This window comes from Hypomesus transpacificus, chromosome 11 (assembly GCF_021917145.1).
Source record: "Hypomesus transpacificus isolate Combined female chromosome 11, fHypTra1, whole genome shotgun sequence".
NCBI lineage: Eukaryota > Metazoa > Chordata > Actinopteri > Osmeriformes > Osmeridae > Hypomesus > Hypomesus transpacificus.
The window spans coordinates 6,635,859-6,658,051 of NC_061070.1; the positions used below are offsets into that span (position 1 = coordinate 6,635,859).

At 41.8% G+C, this 22,193-nt stretch overlaps 1 protein-coding gene across 1 annotated transcript in view; it reads right to left on the minus strand.

Moving 5' to 3' along the window:
* The window catches only part of LOC124473714 (CUB and sushi domain-containing protein 1-like), a 386,561-nt gene that overhangs the window by 144,423 nt on the left and 219,945 nt on the right, over positions 1-22,193 (minus strand). Inside the window, exon 36 of the mRNA XM_047029350.1 lies at positions 21,788-21,884. Within this exon, the coding sequence (XP_046885306.1) occupies positions 21,788-21,884 (97 nt within the window). The remainder of the gene's footprint in view (positions 1-21,787; positions 21,885-22,193) is intronic.

Below are 22,193 nucleotides of genomic sequence, written 5' to 3' on the forward strand. Positions count from 1 at the left end.
CTAATTGATACGAATTCATAGACACTTATGAGGCTATATGTAGGCCTACTGAAAGCGCATGTACTAGGGTGATATCAGGTAAAATGGGCCACTTTTTGTAAATCGTTTGGGACAATAATACAATACCATATATGCCTTTTCCATGTGTTCTTATGATTACTAATGACTGTTTTTGATCATTTTTGTTGAAATGATGTAATAAAATATAATTATTTAGGCCATACAGTTCTTGAAACACCAGCTCTGCCAACTTTTTTGGCACAAGCAGTTTCAGGTAAAATGGGCCAGTGAAACTGCAAAGGGAAATAGTAATTTATCTTCAATTAAAATTTTAAAACACAGTTACTTATACAGCCACATAACATTTAAACTGAATTAAACAAACATATTCATATGTGCCATAATAAAAAAAAGAATCCTGAAGCCCAGACTCGTCACAGTTCCATATATATGTGACGGTGTGCCCTCATACCCAGCTTGACCAAAAGGCTCTCATACTGGTTAATCCACCGGCTAAACACCTCTTTGTTGAGTCCAGGAGCCCGTGCTGCAGACAGGACCTCTGGCTTGCGCATCCCAAGCTCTGGGTTGCGCTTTAAAAATATCTTAAACCAGTAATATCCGACCCTCCCTGCTGTCTTGGAGAAACCAGATATGTTGTTCTTGGCTGCAAAATCAAAGGCCACTTGCTGGACATATGTGTGTATATGCATGTAGGCCTATGTGTAAATCCCTCTTTGATTTCATTAATTTCTGCCAATAATTTTCCGGGAGTGTGGCAAGCTTATCCAGCTACACTTACATTAGCCTGCTCTCGAGCAGGTTAGTGCTTATTTATATTTTACTATGGTGATTTATCAAAAGTTGCTTCCACGAACCAAAAAGAGGGGCGTGTTTTATCTTAGCCTGAAAATTAGCTCGCTAAACTGCTTAGCGAGCTACGACGAATACCCCCCTGTTTAGCGAGACAGTGTAAACCACTGCAAAACAAGCCAGGTTCACCACAGTCGCTAGCTACTTGTAGTCAACGCATGGTAGACTCTCTTTCCTGTTGCGCAAATTCATTTCAGTTACCTAAGCCAGGACACATCGCCACTGATGCTCGGCATGATTTGAAATTCCCTTCCAAACAACCTTTTTTAAAGCACTACGAGTAAGCTATTCTTTACAGCAGCAACCCAGTCATCCCGTCGTCCAGTTTTTTCATAGGAAACATACATACCTTGATTGTAGACAACCTTTTTTTTTTTTTCAATCTCAACGAACAGCCAAACACAGCAACAGGATTGACATCGTTTAAAAACATTACCACAGTAACTTTCTCACTGCGTATGCTTCAAAACTCGCAGAATACCATCAAAACAATCATTTGCGTGTCTGAAGGAGATAGCTAACAAATTTAAAAGATAATTATTGAAGTAAAGGAGATTTTTTTATGTTTTAACATTTATATCAACGGCCTTGTTTGTGTTTTTGTGCAATACCGCAAACTTCATGTCCTCAACAGTAGGTGGCGCATCACCTTTTTCAACCCTAACCCATTGGAGAAACGGCTTATTTTCTCATACAAAAACAGAACAGTCAAAGGTCTAATTCTGTGAATGGCTTAGTGCGATGAGACGCAGTGCTGATGAGCGGAGGGTGGTGGGGACTTATCCAATCAGATTTATTTTTCCTGACAGAAATGACAGTTTCAAGTCTTCTGGTTAATCCCAGTGTAACTATCTATTATGTCAATTTTACATTTTGCCATTTTGAAGGAGGAATCCGCCATTGCTACTTGCAGCTATATTTACAAAGTGTTATTAAAGTTAAAATAATGTATTAATATTTAATTAGCTTTTGTTGAGTAAAATATACTTTATTTTACTGGCTAACGCATAGTATTTCTGCAGTGCCATCAGTGCAGAAGTTGAGAAGCAGGCCAGTTCACAATGTGAATGTATGAGCTGTAAGAATTATGAGCCCATTATCCTGATTAACTGCTGACTGACTGGCTGACTGAGTAACTGGTTGGCTGCCTCAGGGTTCCAGTCCCTCATGAAAGACTCCTTTCCAAAGGTCGACAACATTGAAGAATTCGAGACAGAAAAAAAGAAAAGTTGAAATAAAAAACAACTTTGAGGGTTTGATAGTCATTGAAATTCTTCCTTCTTATGAGAGGAGAGGAATACAAAGAAGACCTCTGTAATATCAAATGGAACCAAGATCATCTTACCTTTGAGTGTGTGTGCGCATGTGTGTGTGTCTGATAACAGTGAGGCTGATGAACAGTCAATAAAGAGTAAATCATCATTTGCTATCTTAAAATGTACTTACACACAAACCACAATCTAGACAGACACATTAAATTAGACAGACGCTCTTATCCAGAGCGACTTACAGTAAGTACAGGGACATTTCCCCGAGGCAAATAGGGTAAAGTGCCTTGCCCAGGGACACAACTTAATTTGGCACTACCAGGAATCAAACCAGCAACCTTCTGATTGGTATCCCGATTCCCTAACCGCTCAGCCATCTGACACCCCACAGACACTCACTGCACATACCAACACATGAACTTTCTTGGGTAGCACTATATTTAATCTGACCAGGTTAGCCTACTGATAGCCTGTATAGTGAGATGGATGCCTGTGTTTAAGTGCATCAGTCTCTTGCAGAAGTAAAGGCATTCCATGCCAGTCTAACATGGTCTCAGTGCACTATGCTGATGAGTGCTCTCAGTAAAATGCTTCGTTGCGCTTCAATGACTTGACTAATAATTTTTTTATCAAATTTGACAGCTCCTCATGCCCAACACACACACAAAGACCTACCCATCTCATTAACCAGAACCACACACACTCAGATGGATTTATTAAGGGATATTTAGAGATCTACTTTTCATTTGGATTCTGTAGCGTGTGTTGATTGGGGACATTGTTCAAGTGACTCTGGAAAGACACAGGAAGAAGACATTTTTTTTGTCTCTCAGTGCACTATGGTCAGATTCCAGTATGTTAGAGATGGAAATGCTTAATGTAACATATTATATTAACAATGGAATGATAAATTAAAGAGAACCCCCCACACACACACCATGCACCTGCTTTTGAACTACAGCTAAAGGTAAAACAATGGAAAATAGCAGTGATCAGATGTGTTCAACTGTGCTTGGAGAAGACAGACTACAGTAAAACAGGAAAATCTGAAGAAAGAAAGAGACAATGAAGTGAACCAAAGAGAGGGCGCAGACAGAGTTCAGATAGTTTTGATGATGAGAATCATCTTGAGGTTGATTAGAATGGGAGAGAGTTGAGAGGAAATAGAGACACTGACAGAAAAGGAGAGGAGGGGGATAGTAAAGCAAAGAAGAGAGAGAAGAAGAAAGGTGAGGAAGAGGTCGAGGGAAAGACCTGCATCTAAATGTTGCAGCAATGTTGGCTTTGCCCAACTCCCCACCTATTTTTGACAGGCATCACTGTAGCTGACAGGTGACTCCCTACTGAGCTCACAAAACAGGGGGGGGACAGAAAGAGAGAAGGAGTAGAAGATACTACCAGTGTCAGATGTTCCTGGTGTGTGCTGGTGGCCTGCCAGTCCTTCAGTCACTCTCAGCTCCCTGGCTCTTTGACCTTTAAAATACTTTATTGCAGGCGCATGGGAAGGTGTTGCCAGGGGCGTGAATGTAGGAGCCACCTCTGGGACACATGAAAGGTTAATGCTGCACTTAAATCCTACTGGCCTGGAGGACACACTACTGTAGCTTTCCCAAGGGTAATGCAGCCTGAAGGAGACTGGTGTCCTTACCTTACCCTGCCCTAGCCTGTTGTAGCTTAGCATAGTCTAGAAGAGATTGGTTTCCTTTACTGTTGGTATACTCTAAAACTACTTTAGTTTTAAATTATATTCTTTGTCCAAGAAACTCCTTGCCATCAGTTAGTCCTTAGGTAGCTGTGGTAGGATAACCGTCTTAAGTGCAGTAGACACATGATGCCTGCGTTAGGCAAATTTTTCAATTTAGACCTGTGTTTCTCAACAAGTGGGTCGTGGAGAGGGTCTCGGACGTGTGCGTTGCCTCCATCAAAAAATCAAACGTACATTTTTTTAAGTTACCGAACTTCTGACGGTGTGCTTTTATTTTGAAAGGTGCTCAAGTCTTACGGTGCGTGTCCACTACAGCAAAGCGGGCGGTGCGGGGCGTCAGCTTCCAATACATTCTCAATGAAATCGGGCATTGACGCTCCCGTAGGGCATTATGGGAAGGCGAGCGGAGCAGAGCGTTGCAAGTTGGATTTTCTCAACTTTATGTAAATGAGGAACATAAAAATGCTAGCGTTGGCCAAGCGTTCTTGTAATGTAGCAACCGTTGGTCATGGTAAACTTCTCTAGGTTTTACAATTTCAAGATGGAGAAACTTATCGTATGTGTCTGCACACCCAGTTCTGTTCAGAACAAAGTTACGTAATGTGACGAGCCTGAATTTAAAGATTGCATTAAAATAACTAGAGGGTACAATTTCTGGAAAAATTGTAGGGTGTATTTGCATCGGTTGCAGAGGGTTCTGTTTTTAATGACATTTTTACAACTGATATTTCTGTATATTTTTTATAAAAATGCATAGCCTACTTATTATTTATAAAGATTACATAGATTTAAAAGCATTATTTTTTTGCTGCTCATTTACAACTCAAAATACTGAGTGAAGTGTAGAATGAAATAGTTGTCTTCTCATTTCCCCTGCAAGAGGGAATGGTGATCGGCTAATAACAGCCTCATAGTTGATTCAAAACGTATACATTTGGCAGATCGGTGTAAACTTGAACGTCCTTTTAAGTTTTTCCGTTCTCGTGATATTTTCAGGCATATAGCCTACTCATATTGCATTCATTCATTAATAAAGAACCCCATTTGGAGCTTTTAGACCAATTATCACCCTACGTCACACAACGTCGAGGAGGCTCAACTGCAATGTCTGTGGCAAAAGACAAACTTCTCCCGGGTATATACACATGGAGTGTCGATTATATATCTCTGGACACTGGATTGCAGGGCTTGATATTAACTTTTAGAGTCATTTGCACAAGGACATTTACGTTTCACTTGTCCATGCACAAGTCACCTCCCAGACCTTTAAATAGCCTGACGAGTGAAACTGGCAAAACTAGCCTGGCTAGTAGTAAAGGAGGTCGCTTTCTCAGGCAAATGATGAATGAAACAGGTTTTGTTAAAGAAATCCGAGAAGCTGGCTATCTTCAGCAGGCTCGTATCTACTTTATACAGTCCTCCCTGATGTTTTAAGTGTAGAATGATGTGAATTACAACACTGTGCCCACTGCCAGTTAGCGACCCGAGTCTGACCGAGGCCAACGTCAAAACAGTGTACTGTGACGCAGTCTCACTCAGATTGCCAGTTTTACAAAAATCACAAAAATAACCGGACTAGCTGGCTAAAAGCTGAATTCCCATACCTCTTGAAAGCTGCCCTGACCTTTTTTGGTGTAGAATTGACTGTAAAATTTTTAAATGATGAACTTTGTGACATGACGTTAAGACATAGCTGCCGCCTAAGGCTATGTAGTCTACCGGGCGACATTCTCACTCAAATTTCAAGACTTTCGTTCCCCAAATCAAAATTTGCTTTCTCTCTTAAAAGCCATCCTCCTCGATCTTTTTGGTCTTTTTAAATCGAACTATTTGTATAATCCGTGTAACTCTAGCCATTATAAAGGCTATCTTTTTCCGGTTTTCTGCCACCATGCTGCGCGCATCCCGAATGTTTACAAACAAATAATTGGTCTATTCTAACAACAACGTTACCGGCAGTAGCTATATCAGATGGAATCGCGATTTAAACAGTACCATCTGCTAACTGAAAATATGCCCCCCAAAATGTAAAAAATCTTGACATTTATTTAGGGGACAATCGCTCATTCATAAAAAAGCTCACTGTAGCGATCATTGTCAGTAACAATGCAAAATGCGATATAGCCCTGTGCGGAGAACATGCCCCGGTAAATTGTGCAACTACAGTACCAGACTACTGCTGTGTTTGTCTTGGTAGCGATTGCGTTGGTTGACTTCGATTTAACGTTCCGTTGTACGGTTTGGGCTGAAATTAATTATTTTCATGAACAGATTGACACAGTTTAGGCTGTGGTAATGAATTTCAGTTTAGTAGTCAGATAGTTTCACCTATTGAAACACTTGATTTAAGTAAGGAGAGTGCCGAACATGTTCTGTCACCGTTTGACATCCTGAACAGCTGTGGAGATGTTTTTGTAAGCCACTAGTGTGTATCGCGTCGGCTACACTACAAGTGAGCTAGTTTGAAACCACAAGTAACTATAATTTCACCAACATATCGTTTACTTGTAATCTAATGTCATAATAAACTACTGTTTCCGAAAGTAGATCTACAACCTTAGCTCTAATAATATCAGCGTACAGTATAGAGCTATCATATTTAGCTACATTTCGCAATTGTGTTTCATATCACAATGTTAAATGAGTAAATAGTTAAGCTATCACCATGGCCTATTTGCTTGGGGCATTACAAATCGTTTACTTGCAATCTCATGTCATAATAAATCCCAAAACAAACATTTGTGAGGAATGGTTATTTTAACGATTAAAAACAGATGTATCACAGACCGCTGTCATATGTGTAGCCCGGGTAACAGAGGCTAATGTCATGATGCTAATGCCTCAGCAGCAGACTATTGTTTCTGAAAATATATGTACTTAATAAAATCAGCATATATGATATTGTACATAACATTTCAGAATGTTGTTTTCTATGACAATGTTAAATTAGTAAATAGTTTTCACCCTGGCCTCTGCTTGTGGCGTTTCTAGTTAGCCTAGAGCTAGCTATCTCCCAGAAGTTAACAAGCTAGAGGTAGTCAAGCATGTTTTCTTGAAGTTAGTGACGTTAGTAGCATCAGTGACTGTGACTAGCAAGTTAGCCTCCGTTTCACTTTTCGCCACAAAAACGTAATTTCTACTGACACCGTGCAACGGAACTTAAGTAAAAACCCAAGCAACTCAATCGCTACCAAGACGAGCTTTTGACACCTACGTTGTCTATGTAGTCCAAATATTGATGGATGCTTAGGGGTGCGAAAAGAAACAATAGTATATAAATATATGTGAGAGAACGAAAGTTGTGCCGTTGTGCAAATGTTGTGTAAAAGTGGTATTTTGATTGATATTGTGAGTACATGAACCCAAGGCTGCATGCTTGGCCATGACTACAACAGTGACCATAGAGAACTACAACTCTGTATTAACTTGTCTAACACGCCCCCGGGCGTGGTGTACTGTGGGAAGGCAAGCAATGCAAAGCGTTAAAAAACGCTGTAGTTACCGTTACGCCTGGGACACGACGAATGGCGCAATGCAGTTCACACTAGACGCACATTTCTCCACGCCGGTCACCAAGCCTTTCACCTTCTCTGAGATTTCCTTTTTCACATGTAAAGCTGACTCAGTTCGTCAATATTTGGACAACATAGACAACCTAGGTGTCAAAAGTTTCGTCTTGGTAGAGATTGAGTTGCTTGTATTTTTATGTACGTTCCGTTGCATGGTTTAAGTTTAACTTACGTTTTTGTGGCAAAAGGTGAAGCTAAAGGTGGCTAACTTGCTAGCCACAGTCACTGACGTACCGTTATATGTCACGCGCGACTACCTCTAGCAGAACATTAGTTTAGCAGCTTGTTAACTTCTGGAAAACAGCAAGTTTCCCTAACTTTACTGCAAAGCAGCTGCAGAAACGCCACAAGCAAAGTGTAAGCTGATATAAGGAAGTATATCTACTTTCGGAAACGGTAGTCTATTATTTCACTGAAGCATTAGCATCATGACATTAGCCTCTGTTGCCCGGGTAACACATACTACAGCGGTCTATGATGCATCTGTTTTCAATCGTTAAAATAAACATTCCACACAAATACATTTTCGTTGTAGGATTTATGATGGCATTAGATTACAAGTAAACGATTTGTGGGTGAAATTATCATTACCTGGTTTTCAAACCAGTGTAGCACACTGCAACGCTGTAGCCTAGTCTATAGTTACGTAGCTGACAAAAACATCTCCACAGGCACAGCTGTTTACAGTAGGAAGTCAAGCGTCGGCATATGTTCGGCACTACCCAGTGGCGTAACTATAGGGAGTGCAAGGAGTGCAGCTGCACTAGGGCCCGTGGCGAAAGGGGGCCCGTCCTCGATGTAAAAGTGAGACAACCTGACCGGGCCCCTTAAGGCAATCTGACCGGGCCCCTTGCACCGCTCTAAAACCGCAAGTTGTGGATCACATATGATCCAGTCTTATGAATTCGCAAACATTTCTCAATTATGGTGTCAGTTATTCAGAATTTTGAGCTATCACCTGCCCAATAAACATTTTAAAAACAGTCAGTGTTTACAACAGCAAATAATTCATTTTTCCTCATTTGCCTTTTGCTGAATGAAACAAATCTCGTTTTTATTAAGTAATATTGCCCTCGAAAAATAGCAAGGATGTCTGGGTAATATTGTTGTCAAAGATTCCCGCCCACCCACACACGATTGTTCCCATCCAGTTGTTGGAATACCACAGACAGTTGTTGTTGGGATACTACAGTTGTGTTGCATTAGCGTTTTGAAGCGAATTAGGCTACCCCATGCCATTCCCTTTAACATAAAAGTGGCTCCAGAAAGCGGCAGGAACGAAAAGAGCAAGATGTAAGGGTGGCAAAGCTGTCAAAACTATCCTCATTTGGATTTGTGGCGAAGCGTGTTGAAGAGGACACTACGTCTGACCCCCAGCCCAGCAACAGCAATGAGTGTGAAACTCAGCCACCAGGGTAGGCTAATAATTACATAACGTTTACTGTCTGGTGTATGCAGTTGACATGGCTATTAAACGTCATAAAAATTCACATATAGGCCGAGGCTATACCAGGCAGCAGCCAGGATAGATATAGTAAACTATGTGCAGGATGTAGTCGGAAAATAGCTAAAGCTAGATAGACTAAATGTAAACTAGCATATCTAACGAACATAAAATCAAATATTCACCATCGAAGTGACTGTTTTTTTTTACTAGTACCTAGATAGCACACATGACAGATCGAAACGTCATTCATAACGTTGGATAAGCCTCGGTAAATGATCAGATTTTCTTTTCATCTCTGTGCTCTATTTAAACGTCGCAGATACGTCGGCTCATGACTGACTGTTCCATTATGCTCATTCCGTGTTGTAGCAAGCATAATCTAGAGCCAGAGACTCGCGAGTCAGAGACGTTCACTTTTTAAACCGTCATCTATCTTCACATAGAAGGAGCAGTCGTTACCCTTAATTGTACATCATAAATAGCCTAAATTTCCTTGCGCATCGCTAAGCTCAACACTCAATAATTTCGCTTGACGATAGGTCGGTAAGGGGCCCGTTGGTGAGATCTGCACTCGGGCCCGCCAAGTCCTTGTTACACCGCTGCTCAGCACATAAGCACATACATTGTACAACATTACAGAACCACATGACTTGCAACGGGGAGGGCGGGAGGACCTGCAGCCATACTAGGCGCTGGTCACAGACCCGCCAGCCACACCGGGGGAACAAGCGGGGGAACAAGCAGGCGAAGGCGTTGGATGGGGGAAGGGGTGTGTATGAGTGTGCCTGGGTTGGCACCTTCGCCTAGGCCACAATCAGTCAGATTCTCAGTTCGCAGATAGTATTGCCATGGAGATATCCTTGGTCATGACCCAAGACAGAGACCCAATCCACAAGTGAAAGTTAGTGTATGAGTAGGCCTGGGTTGTCACCATCACCTAGGCCACAATTAGACACTTCACATAAAGACAATTCTGCCCACACAGAATCCCCCATCCATGCTGCTTCCATCTCTCCCAGCGCAGGTCACGCCAAGGCAGAAATGCTGCGTGAGGTTTAGTAGTCCAAAAACATGCCTCCCACAATTGACACATTTGAACCACAACACTCTTCTCAAACTTTCCCGAAGATGTTTTAAAACTGCGGATAGTGAAACTTTTCTTGAGTTGATCTCTTTCCAGAATCTCAGTCAATGCACACTTAACAATAGTCCTGTGGGAAACTGGGCTAGAGCAGAGCTCATGTTCAGCTCCTTGCGAGAATAGGCTGTGACAGTACATCAGCCAACTCTCTGGTCCCATTAAACTACACAACATGCACAATCAGGGTGACCAACAAGATTATATGAACTGATAAACAATAACATTACAAACATCTAACTGAACGAATACAACAACTGAAATTCCTCGCACAGCTGTTGTAACCAAACTATTTTCCGCAAGTCTTTGCCTATTTGACATGCCGCACTGCATGCTGGGTACCCAAGGGCGCTGACGCTGATTATCTAGCTGTGCTCCGACTGCGTGAATTGAGTATTAGAGGTCTGTGTTGCTCTGTTACGCTCAGTCAAAATTAAGATTTTCCATCCACACTTGATACAGACTTCAGTTTTGATTGTGAAATGCAGTGGCACTACTTGAACATGAATCCAAATGTGTTGGATTCCCATGCAAAGTCACTCAAAACACTGGTCGATTCCAGGCTCTGGCAAGAGTATTTAGCTCTTAACAGGTCAATATACACATCCGACCAAAGACCAGCTCAACCTTTGCCTGTAATCAGTGATTCTGATCATAGATAGATCCAAGATAGTGCCGCGGATGGCTGCCACGGTCGCTTGGTGCGCTCTATTTTGTATTGTTTTGTCTGTTAATTCAGTGTTTTGCCAAGATATCCAAACAAGAGAAGTACTTCTAAACACCAGGACTACAACTCTTGTGGATTTACTTCCCACTTTTCTGCTTCCAGCGGTAGACTTAGTGGGAATTATAGTCATAGCCACCCTAGGTTTTGTCCTAGCAGCAAAGCGTCGTAGGAGAAGTTAACGGGCCGGTGCTTTGGTGCGACTACGCCGGCGCGGACAGCGTTACCGGGGATATTTCTCTCCAACGTGCGTTCGCTGAGCAACAAACTGGACAACCTCAGCTACTGGTGTGGAAAAACAAAGACTTCCATTCATCTTCCGTTTTGTGCTTTACGGAGACATGGCTGAGTGAACTGATCCCGGACTCTGCGCTACAGCTAGCAGGTTTGTTGCTGAGAGCGGATCGTGACTCCCTGCTTTCTGGCAAAACAAAAGACAGTGGTATTTGTAACAGTGGCTGGTGTGAAGATGTGACAGTGATTCTGCAGCACTGTTCTTCTGATCTGATTTTTTTTCATTAACTGTAAACCTTTTTTACTCGCCACGTGAGTCTGCTTCATTCATACTGGTCGGCGTCTACATGCCCCCTCAGGCTAGCGCCAACGAGGCTCAACGTGTGCTCGCCAACCAGATTTTGTTTGTGGAGCATGAAAATCCGGATTCCTTGGTTATTGTGTTAGGCAACTTTAACAAAGGAAATCTCACTCAAGAACTCCCCACATATAGACAATTCATCAAATGCCCTACCAGAGAAGGGAACACTTTGTATCACTGCTACTCTACAATCAGTAAAGCATACCATGCGGTTCCCCGAGCAGCACTGGGTCACTCAGACCACGCCATGGTCCACCTGATTCCTGCATACAGGCAGAAGCTAAAGCGCTGTAAGCCTGCTGTGAGGACATCGAAACAGTGGACCAGTGAGGCTATGGAAGATCTGCGGGCGTGCTTGGACTCTGACTGGGATATGTTCATGACTGCCTCCAATAGTCTGGATGAGCTCACAGAGGCTCTGACATCATACATCAGTCTCTGTGAGCACTGCTATATACCGACACGCACCAGGGTGAGCTACAACAACGACAAACCCTGGTTTACAGCTAAACTCAAAAGGCTGAGGCTGGACAAAGAGGCCGCGTTTAGAAATGGGGACAAGGACAGATTCAAGGAGTCGAAGAACAGGTTTAGCAAGGAGGTGAGAGAGGCTAAACGACTGTACTCAGAGAGACTGAAGCGCCAGTTCTCTGCTTCTGTCTGAAGAGGGCTCATGCAATTACCAACTTCAAGCCAAGAGCCCCCCACTCCACTAACGACTCTCGTCTGGCCAACGACCTGAACGAGTTCTACTGTCGTTTTAAAGGACAATTGTACTGCCCTGAACTAACCCATTCCCTCCCCCCGCTCCCCACCAACTCAGTGATGACACTCTCCATTCCCGAGAGTGAAGTTAACAGACTTTTCAAGAGGCAGAACCCACGGAAAGCAGATGGGCTGGACGGAGTCTCCCCTGCCACCCTCATGAACTGTGCTGACTACCTGTGTCCGGTGTTCTCCATCATCCCTGTGCCCAAAAAGCCCAGGCCATTACATCTGTGGTAATGAAGTCTTTTGAGCGCCTGGTGCTGGCACACCTTAAATCCAACACAGACCCTCTACTGGACCCCCTGCAGTTTGCCTACAGAGCCAACAGGTCTGTGGACAACGCAGTTAACATGGGTCTCCACTTCCCCCTACAGCACCTGGACTCCCCAGCATCCTACGCTAGGATCCTGTTTATGGACTTCAGCTCTGCCTTCAATAACATCATCCCAGCCCTGCTTCAGGACAAGCTCTCCCAGCTGAACGTGCCTGATTACACATGCAGGTGGATCACAGATTTCCTGTCTGACAGGAAGCAGTGCGTTAAGCTGGGAACACAAGTCTTTGACTCCCAATCCATCAGCACCGGATCAACTCAGGGCTGCGTCCTTTCTCCTCTGCTCTTCTCCCGGTACACCAACAGCTGCACCTCCAGTCATCCGTCCGTCAAACTCCTGAAGTTTTCAAAGGAAGGTTGTGGCCGACTCCTCCCACCCTGGACACTCCCTGTGTCAGTCACTCCCCTCCGGCAGAAGGCTGTGTTCCATCAGGACCAATATCTTATGCCACAAAAACTGTTTCTTCCCTTCCGCTGTTGGCCTCTTCAACAAGGCCAAGGGTCCACACTGACTCTCATGACTTCCTGCTTAAAACACACTGCATTTTGCACTCCATTACAAAATTGTATCTTGTACATTTGTATTTTGTGTAATGTTTGTATTTTTTTTATTTTTATATTGTAAATTACGGCAACTTATATTTTATTTTATTGTATATTTTATGTAATTCTAATTCCACTTAGTACTGCTAGTTTATGTACCCTTAGTATAGATAGTCCACATATTTAAATGTTAAGTTCCTATATGTTTATTGTATACACCTTCCCGCCGAAGCAAATTCCTTGTCTGTGCAAACTTTCATGGCTAATAAATCCCATTCTGATTCTGACTGTCAGAGACATTTAAATAGGCTGACCGAGTGACACTAGCCTGGCTAACGTAGGTCGCTTTCTCAGGCCAATGACAAATGAAACAGGATTTGTTTTGAAAAATCCTAGTACTGGCTATCTTCAGCAGGCTCCTGTCTACAAAAAGCAGTCCTACCTGACGTTTTTGAAGTAGAATAGAGTGAAATACAGTGACTGCCAGTGAGCGAACCAAGTCGGACTCTGAGACTCACGTCAAAACAATGTACTCTCACTCAAGTTTTCCACAAATCACAAAAATAATAGGACCATTTGGCTAAAAGCACAATTCCCACATCTCTTGAGGCTGCCCTGTCCTTTTTTGGGGTAGAATTTACTAAACTGTAAATAAAATGGTGAACAAGACGCAACCAAAACATGGCTGCCGCCTAAGCCTATGCGGTCTCCCTGGGTCCGAACTCACTCTAATTACAAAGACTTTCACGACCCAAATCAAATTTCTGAGCCTACAGGTCTGTGGGGAATCGCTTTTTCTCCTAAATGCTGCCCTCCTCAACCTTTTTGGTGAGGAATTCGCCCAGATGCAAAATGATTCACTAATTATAAACACAGAGCGAAAAAGCTAGCTACTTTTCGAGTTTGGTTTTCCGTCACTTCAAACTCATGATCTAAAGGTCTGAAAGTGCTCAAACCTTCAACATAATTCAAGAGTAGTGTACTTTCACAAACTCTATCATTGGTTCTAGCTTAATGTGTGAAAATAATACTGCCTCCAACTGGCGATTCCATTTGAAAACAACAATGGCCGCCGAAAAATTATTTTTATTCGTAATGGTGAGCTGCGATTGGAAGCTAAATGAAACAGGAGCTAAAGACCAAGGGTGGGGGCTTGCTCAGCACTCCATTTCCATAAAGAATGTGTGTGCGTCTCGCCAAGCAGGGTGTCCACCTTTCCTGCTTTGCGCTGTATCGCACAAAAATTTCAATATGCAACATGCGGAACAAGGGGTGAAAATGCTGTGCGACACAACGCAAAGCGAGACAGGGAGTCACCCTAGTGTCAAGGAGCAGCATGAGCCTGTGAGAATTTGGAGCGCGCGCTGTGGAGCAATTAATTTGAATTCAATCATATATAGACATGCCAAGGTGAAATTGTTAATGGTACTTCAGAGGGATGTCATCTTGAACCCTATTAGGTTTGAAAAACCATGAGTAAAAATTATATTAGATTTATTGACACGAAGATATTGAGGCAATGTGGACATTTACATAAATACACAATTTTGTATTGCATTTCTTATAAAATGTGACCCTTTATAAAAACATGTATACTACACATCTGGAACAAATTTCAATTCGATTGGATCTATGGTTCATGAGGAGAAGGGTTCTGAAGGTTCTACCAAATTTGGAAGTCTGACAATATGGGTCCTTGACGCTTTTTTGTTCCCTATGAGAAATAAGGCATGTATACCAATTTTCAGGCATTTTTGAGTAATGGGGCGCTGGGTAAATCACGTAGACTTTGGGCGTGGCTTATAGCGCCACTTATGGGCGCTCATGGGCCACTAGCCGTGTGGGAGTAGTGAGGGACTTGTTGTATCATTGGGCCAAATTGGAAAAAAATGGGTCCAGGACCTTTTAAGCTATTGGGCCATTTAGCGGAGAAGAAGAAAAAAATTATATATATATATAGCTGCAAGCAGCGATGTGGGTTCCTCCGCAAAATGGCAACATATTATACAAATGTACATTCTAGAAAGACTCAATGGCTGCAGATTCAGCAGCTAATAGCCTACTAATAATAAGACTCGTATCACCAGTCCTGTTGTAACCGAATGCCGATGGTATTTAGTATCTCTTACAATGTACTACAAATTACAAATATTGTTTGTTTAACATGCAAATCATCAGAGCGCGCTTATCACTGCCTGAAAACTTGCAGCATGCAAACTTACGTAGAAGCTGAGTGGGGAACGTTGCAACAGAGAAAGATTTTGTCATGGCTGGAGAAGATAATGTCATTTGATTTGGATGTGATTCTTATAATAGGCATATTCCTTTTTCAACCCAGCGCGTTAGCATGAGTGAAGTAGAGCTAGACCAACTTATGTTTTTCAGGTGGTAGGCTACATCATTTTCGAAGTCGAACTATGAAAAATAAACCGTTGTTGGCAGTTTGCATTCAAAGTTTTTCAAGTCACCCGGTACTTTGTAAATGTACTTTAATGAAATGACGCCATACAGATGTCTTACACATACACAGATGTCTTTGCCATTTTGACTAATAACACTGACAAAGTAGGCTTTGGCAGAGTTTGTAGTTCAATCAGGAGAGACCTGGGATGAGTGAAAGATGTTTATTACAGAATGATGAATGTACTATAGTGTTTGAAGCTTAGACCCCGGGGAATTATAGATCAACGGGCGCCTGCCCAACATCCGAAGAAGAATCCCCCACGGAGTCCAGACACTGGTGGCGGTGGCGGCAGCTGACGACCAACGAGTCGAAGAGCAGACGAGGAACCGGGTGGCGACGGGGAGGTGGAGGGTCGCGCACTTGATAGCATGCACAAACTACACATGGAGAGACTGGTATTTAAAAGGCACGGGATCATGTGACAGCGTTAATTGATAGACGGGAGTGCAACTCGAACTGAACTGAATGCCCGACATAGGGACAGAGGAAGTAGAGCGCTCTTAGCGGGAGGAGTGAGTAGTGGACATTATCGAGTATGCCCGAGTGCAGGGATCGGTCTTGCCTGACTGAACTTGCGCTATGCTTCATTTCTGCAGCCACTTGTGCTCGTGCCGTGTGCAAAGTACCAAAACAAAACAAAGCGCAGATCAACGAAAGGGAAAACAGTAAAACCTTTTCTTTTAAATAATATATTTTGTTTTGTTATATATTGAGTTGGTTTATTTGTCTCAAATAATATAATCTACAATTTCTGTTGAACATTTCGTTAATTCAGCAATGATGACACAAGCGGGAATCAGATTTCACACTGCCATATGGCAGCTCGACTGAAATCTAAGTCGACCAAGAGCATATCGACCAGAAAATCGACTAGTCGACCAAGTGGGGACAGCCCTACAAGGCAGCCTCTCTATCCTCTCTGCTACACACCAACTGTTGAGAATGTATGAGTAGAAAGGGCAGAGTATTAGCTTTAGTCAGCTTTGGGACAAAGGTTAAGAAGCGGTTGACATTTCAATGTAGAATTGTATGAATTTGCGCATGGTATTTTAACTAAACAGATATTCAAATTTAAGACACTAAAAGTCAGCAGCTAGTCAGCAGCTAGCTAATAATAAGAAGAAGTAGAAGAATACTAACAAAAACTAACAAATAAAAAACAAATACTAACAACAATTCCTACCGGAAGAACCCTAATAAGAATACTAATAAAAACAATAGGTTCCCTCCTACCGGAGGAACCCTAAAAAGATTTAGAGAGGGTACAATATCTGGGGAAATTGTAGGTTGTGCTTGCTTGCGTCGGTTGCAGCGGGGTCCCTATTTAATGACATTTTTACAACTGATATTTCTGAATATTTTATATAAAAAATGCATAGCCTATTTATTATTTATAAAGAATATATAGATTTAAAAGCATTTTTTTTTCTTGTCATTTACAACTCAAAATACTAAGAGTGAAGAGTAGGCTAGAATCAAATCATTCATAGTAGAATCAAAACATACATTTGGCAGACCGGTGTAAAAACGTAATCTCTATGACTTAAACGTCATTTTAAGTTTTTTCCTTCTCGTGATATTTTCAGGCATTTAGCCTACTCATATTGCATTCATTAATTAATGAAGAACCCCCTTTGAAGCTTATTCTAACAACGTTACCAGCAGTAGCTATCTCAGATGGAATCAGGATTCAAATAGTACCATCTGCTACCTGAAAATATGCCCCCAAAAACATAAATAAACTTGACATTTATTTAGGGGAAAATCCCAATTCATAAAAATCTCAGTGGTAGCGATCATTGTCAGTAACAAGGCAAAATGCTATTTAGCCCTGTGTGGAGAAGCTGCCCCAGTAAATTGTACTACTACAGTACAGTACTAGACTGTGTCCCTCTTGGTAGCGATTGCGTTGGTTGAATTCGATTTAACGTTCCGTTGTATGGTTTGAGCTGAAATTAATTATTTTCATGAACAGATTGACACAGTTTAGGCTGTGTCAATGGAGTTCAGGTTACTAGTCACTAATCAGATAGTTTCACCTATTGAAAGACTATTGATTTAAGTAAGGGTAGTGCCAGCGGCGTAACAAGGACTTGGCGGGCCCGAGTGCAGATCTCACCAACGGGCCCCTTACCGACCTATCGTCAAGCGAAATTATTGAGTGTTGAGCTTAGCGATGCGCAAGGAAATTTAGGCTACTTATGATGTACAATTAATGGTAACGACTGCTCCTTCTATGTGAAGATAGATGACGGTTTAAAAAGTGAACGTCTCTGACTCGCGAGTCTCTGGCTCTAGATTATGCTTGCTACAACACGGAATGAGCATAATGGAACAGTCAGTCATGAGCCGACGTATCTGCGACGTTTAAATAGAGCACAGAGATGAAAAGAAAATCTGATCATTTACCGAGGCTTATCCAACGTTATGAATGACGTTTCGATCTGTCATGTGTGCTATCTAGGTACTAGTAAAAAAAAACAGTCACTTCGATGGTGAATATTTGATTTTATGTTCGTTAGATATGCTAGTTTACATTTAGTCTATCTAGCTTTAGCTATTTTCCGACTACATCCTGCACATAGTTTACTGTATCTATCCTGGCTGCTGCCTGGTATAGCCTCGGCCTTTATGTGAATTTTTATGACGTTTAATAGCCATGTCAACTGCATACACCAGACAGTAAACGTTATGTAATTATTAGCCTACCCTGGTGGCTGAGTTTCACACTCATTGCTGTTGCTGGGCTGGGGGTCAGACATAGTGTCCTCTTCAACACGCTTCGCCACAAATCCAAATGAGGATAGTTTTGACAGCTTTGCCACCCTTACATCTTGCTCTTTTCGTTCCTGCCGCTTTCTGGAGCCACTTTTATGTTAAAGGGAATGGCATGGGGTAGCCTAATTCGCTTCAAAACGCTAATGCAACACAACTGTAGTATCCCAACAACAACTGTCTGTGGTATTCCAACAACTGGATGGGAACAATCGTGTGTGGGTGGGCGGGAATCTTTGACAACAATATTACCCAGACATCCTTGCTATTTTTCGAGGGCAATATTACTTAATAAAAACGAGATTTGTTTCATTCAGCAAAAGGCAAATGAGGAAAAATGAATTATTTGCTGTTGTAAACACTGACTGTTTTTAAAATGTTTATTGGGCAGGTGATAGCTCAAAATTCTGAATAACTGACACCATAATTGAGAAATGTTTGCGAATTCATAAGACTGGATCATATGTGATCCACAACTTGCGGTTTTAGAGCGGTGCAAGGGGCCCGGTCAGATTGCCTTAAGGGGCCCGGTCAGGTTGTCTCACTTTTACATCGAGGACGGGCCCCCTTTCGCCACGGGCCCTAGTGCAGCTGCACTCCTTGCACTCCCTATAGTTACGCCACTGGTGCTGAGGTGTTTTTTGCCTGTTCCCACACTGTACTCCTCTAGGAGCATAGTCTGGGGGTTGCCTTTTTTTCTCCTCTCTCTCCTCATGTTATGCTGAACATTTCTTCCTGTCCTGTCTACCCCCTTGTCATGTTTGTGTATTAGAAACTGCAAGTGGCAGCTCGGATCTAAGACGGATTCGAGAGACCGCAGATAGAATGCGGCTAGTTCGATCAATCTTGTATTATTGTTTTTGTTGATTTTATGTAAAGCACTTTGAGCTGCAATTCTTGTATGAAAAGTGTTATATAAATAAAGTCTTACTTACTTTATACAGGGTGAAATTTAATAAGAAATGCAATACAAAATGGCTGAAAGTGGTGTATTTATGTAAATGTCCACATTACATCAATATCTTTGTGTCAATGAATCAAATATAATTTTGACTGATGTTTTTTTCAACCTAATTGGGTTCCAGATTAAATCACTATGACGTACCATAAACAATTTCACCTTAGTATGTCAATATATGATTGAATTACAGCTTTTTACACTTTGGCCGAATCTAACAATGCTTGCCACAGGAGAAACAGCTTACTTTTGTATACAGTAACTGACCGAAGGAATTGCCAACACTGAGAATAGCTCAATGGGCTGAGACAGTGCACTGCAATGTGCATGGTCACAGGTTCAAAATTCAGCCACAGCCTATGGGCCTGTCATGATACTCACCGTGGTTACATGGATTTGAAATACTGGCTTTTTTGGACTGAAATAGAATTATCTCTTTCTTTCCCTTTGTTCGAATAATTGCGGTCCGACAACGAACCGATCGACACCTCTAGATAACTCGATTTGAGTCGGTCGATAATTCGGACATTGCATGCTTGTAAACGGTGAATTGGACTATGAACTGGACTCTGCGTCTTTGCGCATGCTTGAGATCCCGCAACGCTCCCTCCCAGGTCGTGACCTGGAAGTCGAAAAATACCAGAAGTTTTTGCTGCCGGGAGCCGGCCCTGCAGAAACAAACAAACAACGCAAGCCAATAGCGCCGTTCGCATTCGCAGTACTCCTATTGTCATCATGCACAAAATGTAGAGGGACGTAGCTTCACCTTGCTCTCCGTCTTTGTTGAAATGTTGATGTTGTTGGTAGTGGTGAACAGGTTTAAGCGGAAAGGGCTGTATCACCACTAGTTGTAATGAAAACAGCGCCTCGTATCGTACTATGATATGACATGCTTTCGGCCAATGATTCGGTTTATTCACTGCCATATATATCAGGATAATAGCAGTTGCCCCAAAAACTTGCATTATCCAAATAAAGCTAGATTCTAATTGATACCATCATGTAAACGTAGTAAGTGATTATCTGTTTAGTTAAACAGATAATCAGGGGAGAGTCAGATGGCTGAGCGGTGAGGGAGTCGGGCTAGTAATCAGAAGGTTGCCAGATCGATTCCCCTCGTGCCAAAATGACGTTGTGTCCTTGGGCAAGGCACTTCACCCTACTTGCCTCGGGGGGAATGTCCATGTACTTACTGTAACTCGCTCTGGATAAGAGCGTCTGCTAAATGACTAAATGTAAATGTAATGTACATCATTCTGAAGTACCATGCGCAATTTCACCTTAAAATGTCAAAGGATGACTGAATTAGAGCTGCTTAAACTTTGTCCCAATGCAGACCAAATCTAATACTCTGCCCTTTCTATTCATAAAATCTCAACAGTTGGTGTGTTGCAGAGAGGATAGAGAGGCTGACTTATAACCTTATGCTCATAAATTTCAAATCCCATTCAGCCTATTGTTGTTGGCCAAACGTGAAGTAGTTTTGTTCTGTTGTTGTCTGACTCTTGACCTTCTACAATGTACATTTTTATAATATGTTGTCATTTTGAGATGCGGAACCCCCATCTTTTTTCTTTTTTTTTTACTTTTGCACTACATTCAATTCCTGTAATATTTGTATTTTATATTGTATTTTATATTGTAATTTTTCAACGTATATTTTATTTTATGCCCACTTTTGTTCTATTTGAGTGTATTCCACTTATTACTGCTAGTTTTAGTATAGTTAGACCACATATTTAAATTGAAGATTCCCATATGTTTATTGTATGCACCTTCCTGTCAAAGCAAATTCCTTGTCAGTGCAAACTTTCACGGCGAATAAATCTGATTCTGATTCTGATATGGGACACATTCGAATGTAGGGGGCGCCACAGGCCATGCCCTAAAGTCCAATTTTCAAAGTCATGGCATTTCCACCCCATTGCTCCAATTCTTCTGAAACTTGGTGTACATACCTTCTTGTGTTTATAAGATATTGATGCCATACATTTAGTTAAGACAGAATCTCATTAGAGTGCTAACGGCCCGTCTTTGTTTAATAGCACACAGATGTTGAGATTAGGGAATTCAGTTGTTGGAGGGAACTAGCAAGCAGGCGCCAGAACCAGGATGGATGCCAGTTGGATGTGAGGAGGTCCCCAGAGGTGAGGCTGAAATCCATCCAACATGAAAACAGGAACATTTGACAGCTGAGGAAAGCAGGGCATGGGAAAACTCTGGACCAAGATCAACTCTAGTTCCCAGGAATTATAGTAAATACAAATGACTGAGTTTCATTTTAATGATCTTGTTAAAAATGATGGGGTTGTAAGAATTCAGTAGAATACATGAAATAATTTGTAAAATGCATTATAGTTCATTCTGTTATAATTAAGTGCATATGTTGTGTGTGATGGGTAAATAACTACTGTGAAACTGCTTTGTTAAGAGCCAATAACAGAAAACTAGTTTATCTAATCAAGTTCTAGTTTAGAGTCAACATTGAACCTGCTGTCTAGAGGGACTGTATTTTGAACGAACATAGAGTCTACTGTGAGAAAGAAACTTTGAGCTTAATGAAGCCTCCCATAACTGGGAAACTGTCTAGTCTGGAGTCTGGTTCAAAGCCTCATGTCTTAAATACCTGAGAAACTGCCTAATTTGGGGGCCGTCATGTCCACTCCATCATAGATCTCCAGTGAGTCCCAGTTGTGTTCTGTAGCAAAGCTCATTACCTGGATCTGTAACAGCAAAAAAACACCCAATCAACATTCATCTGTAAATATATCAACCTGCCCATTATGTTGCTAATACACATGCTACCACTAACTATCTATTAAAACTAGAATTATATTGATGGCATGAAAGAATATATAGTATATACCCTGATGTAACAAGTTCTCCATGTACAATTCCACTCAATTGGGCGCTGTACAGTACTTCTTGTCCTTCAATGAGTATTGTTGTAGTGCTTGAGTCTAAAGGTTTAACTTAATACTGGTTGTCTGAAGTTGTAATTCTGAGCCCTGTTGTCATTTTGTGTTTCAAAG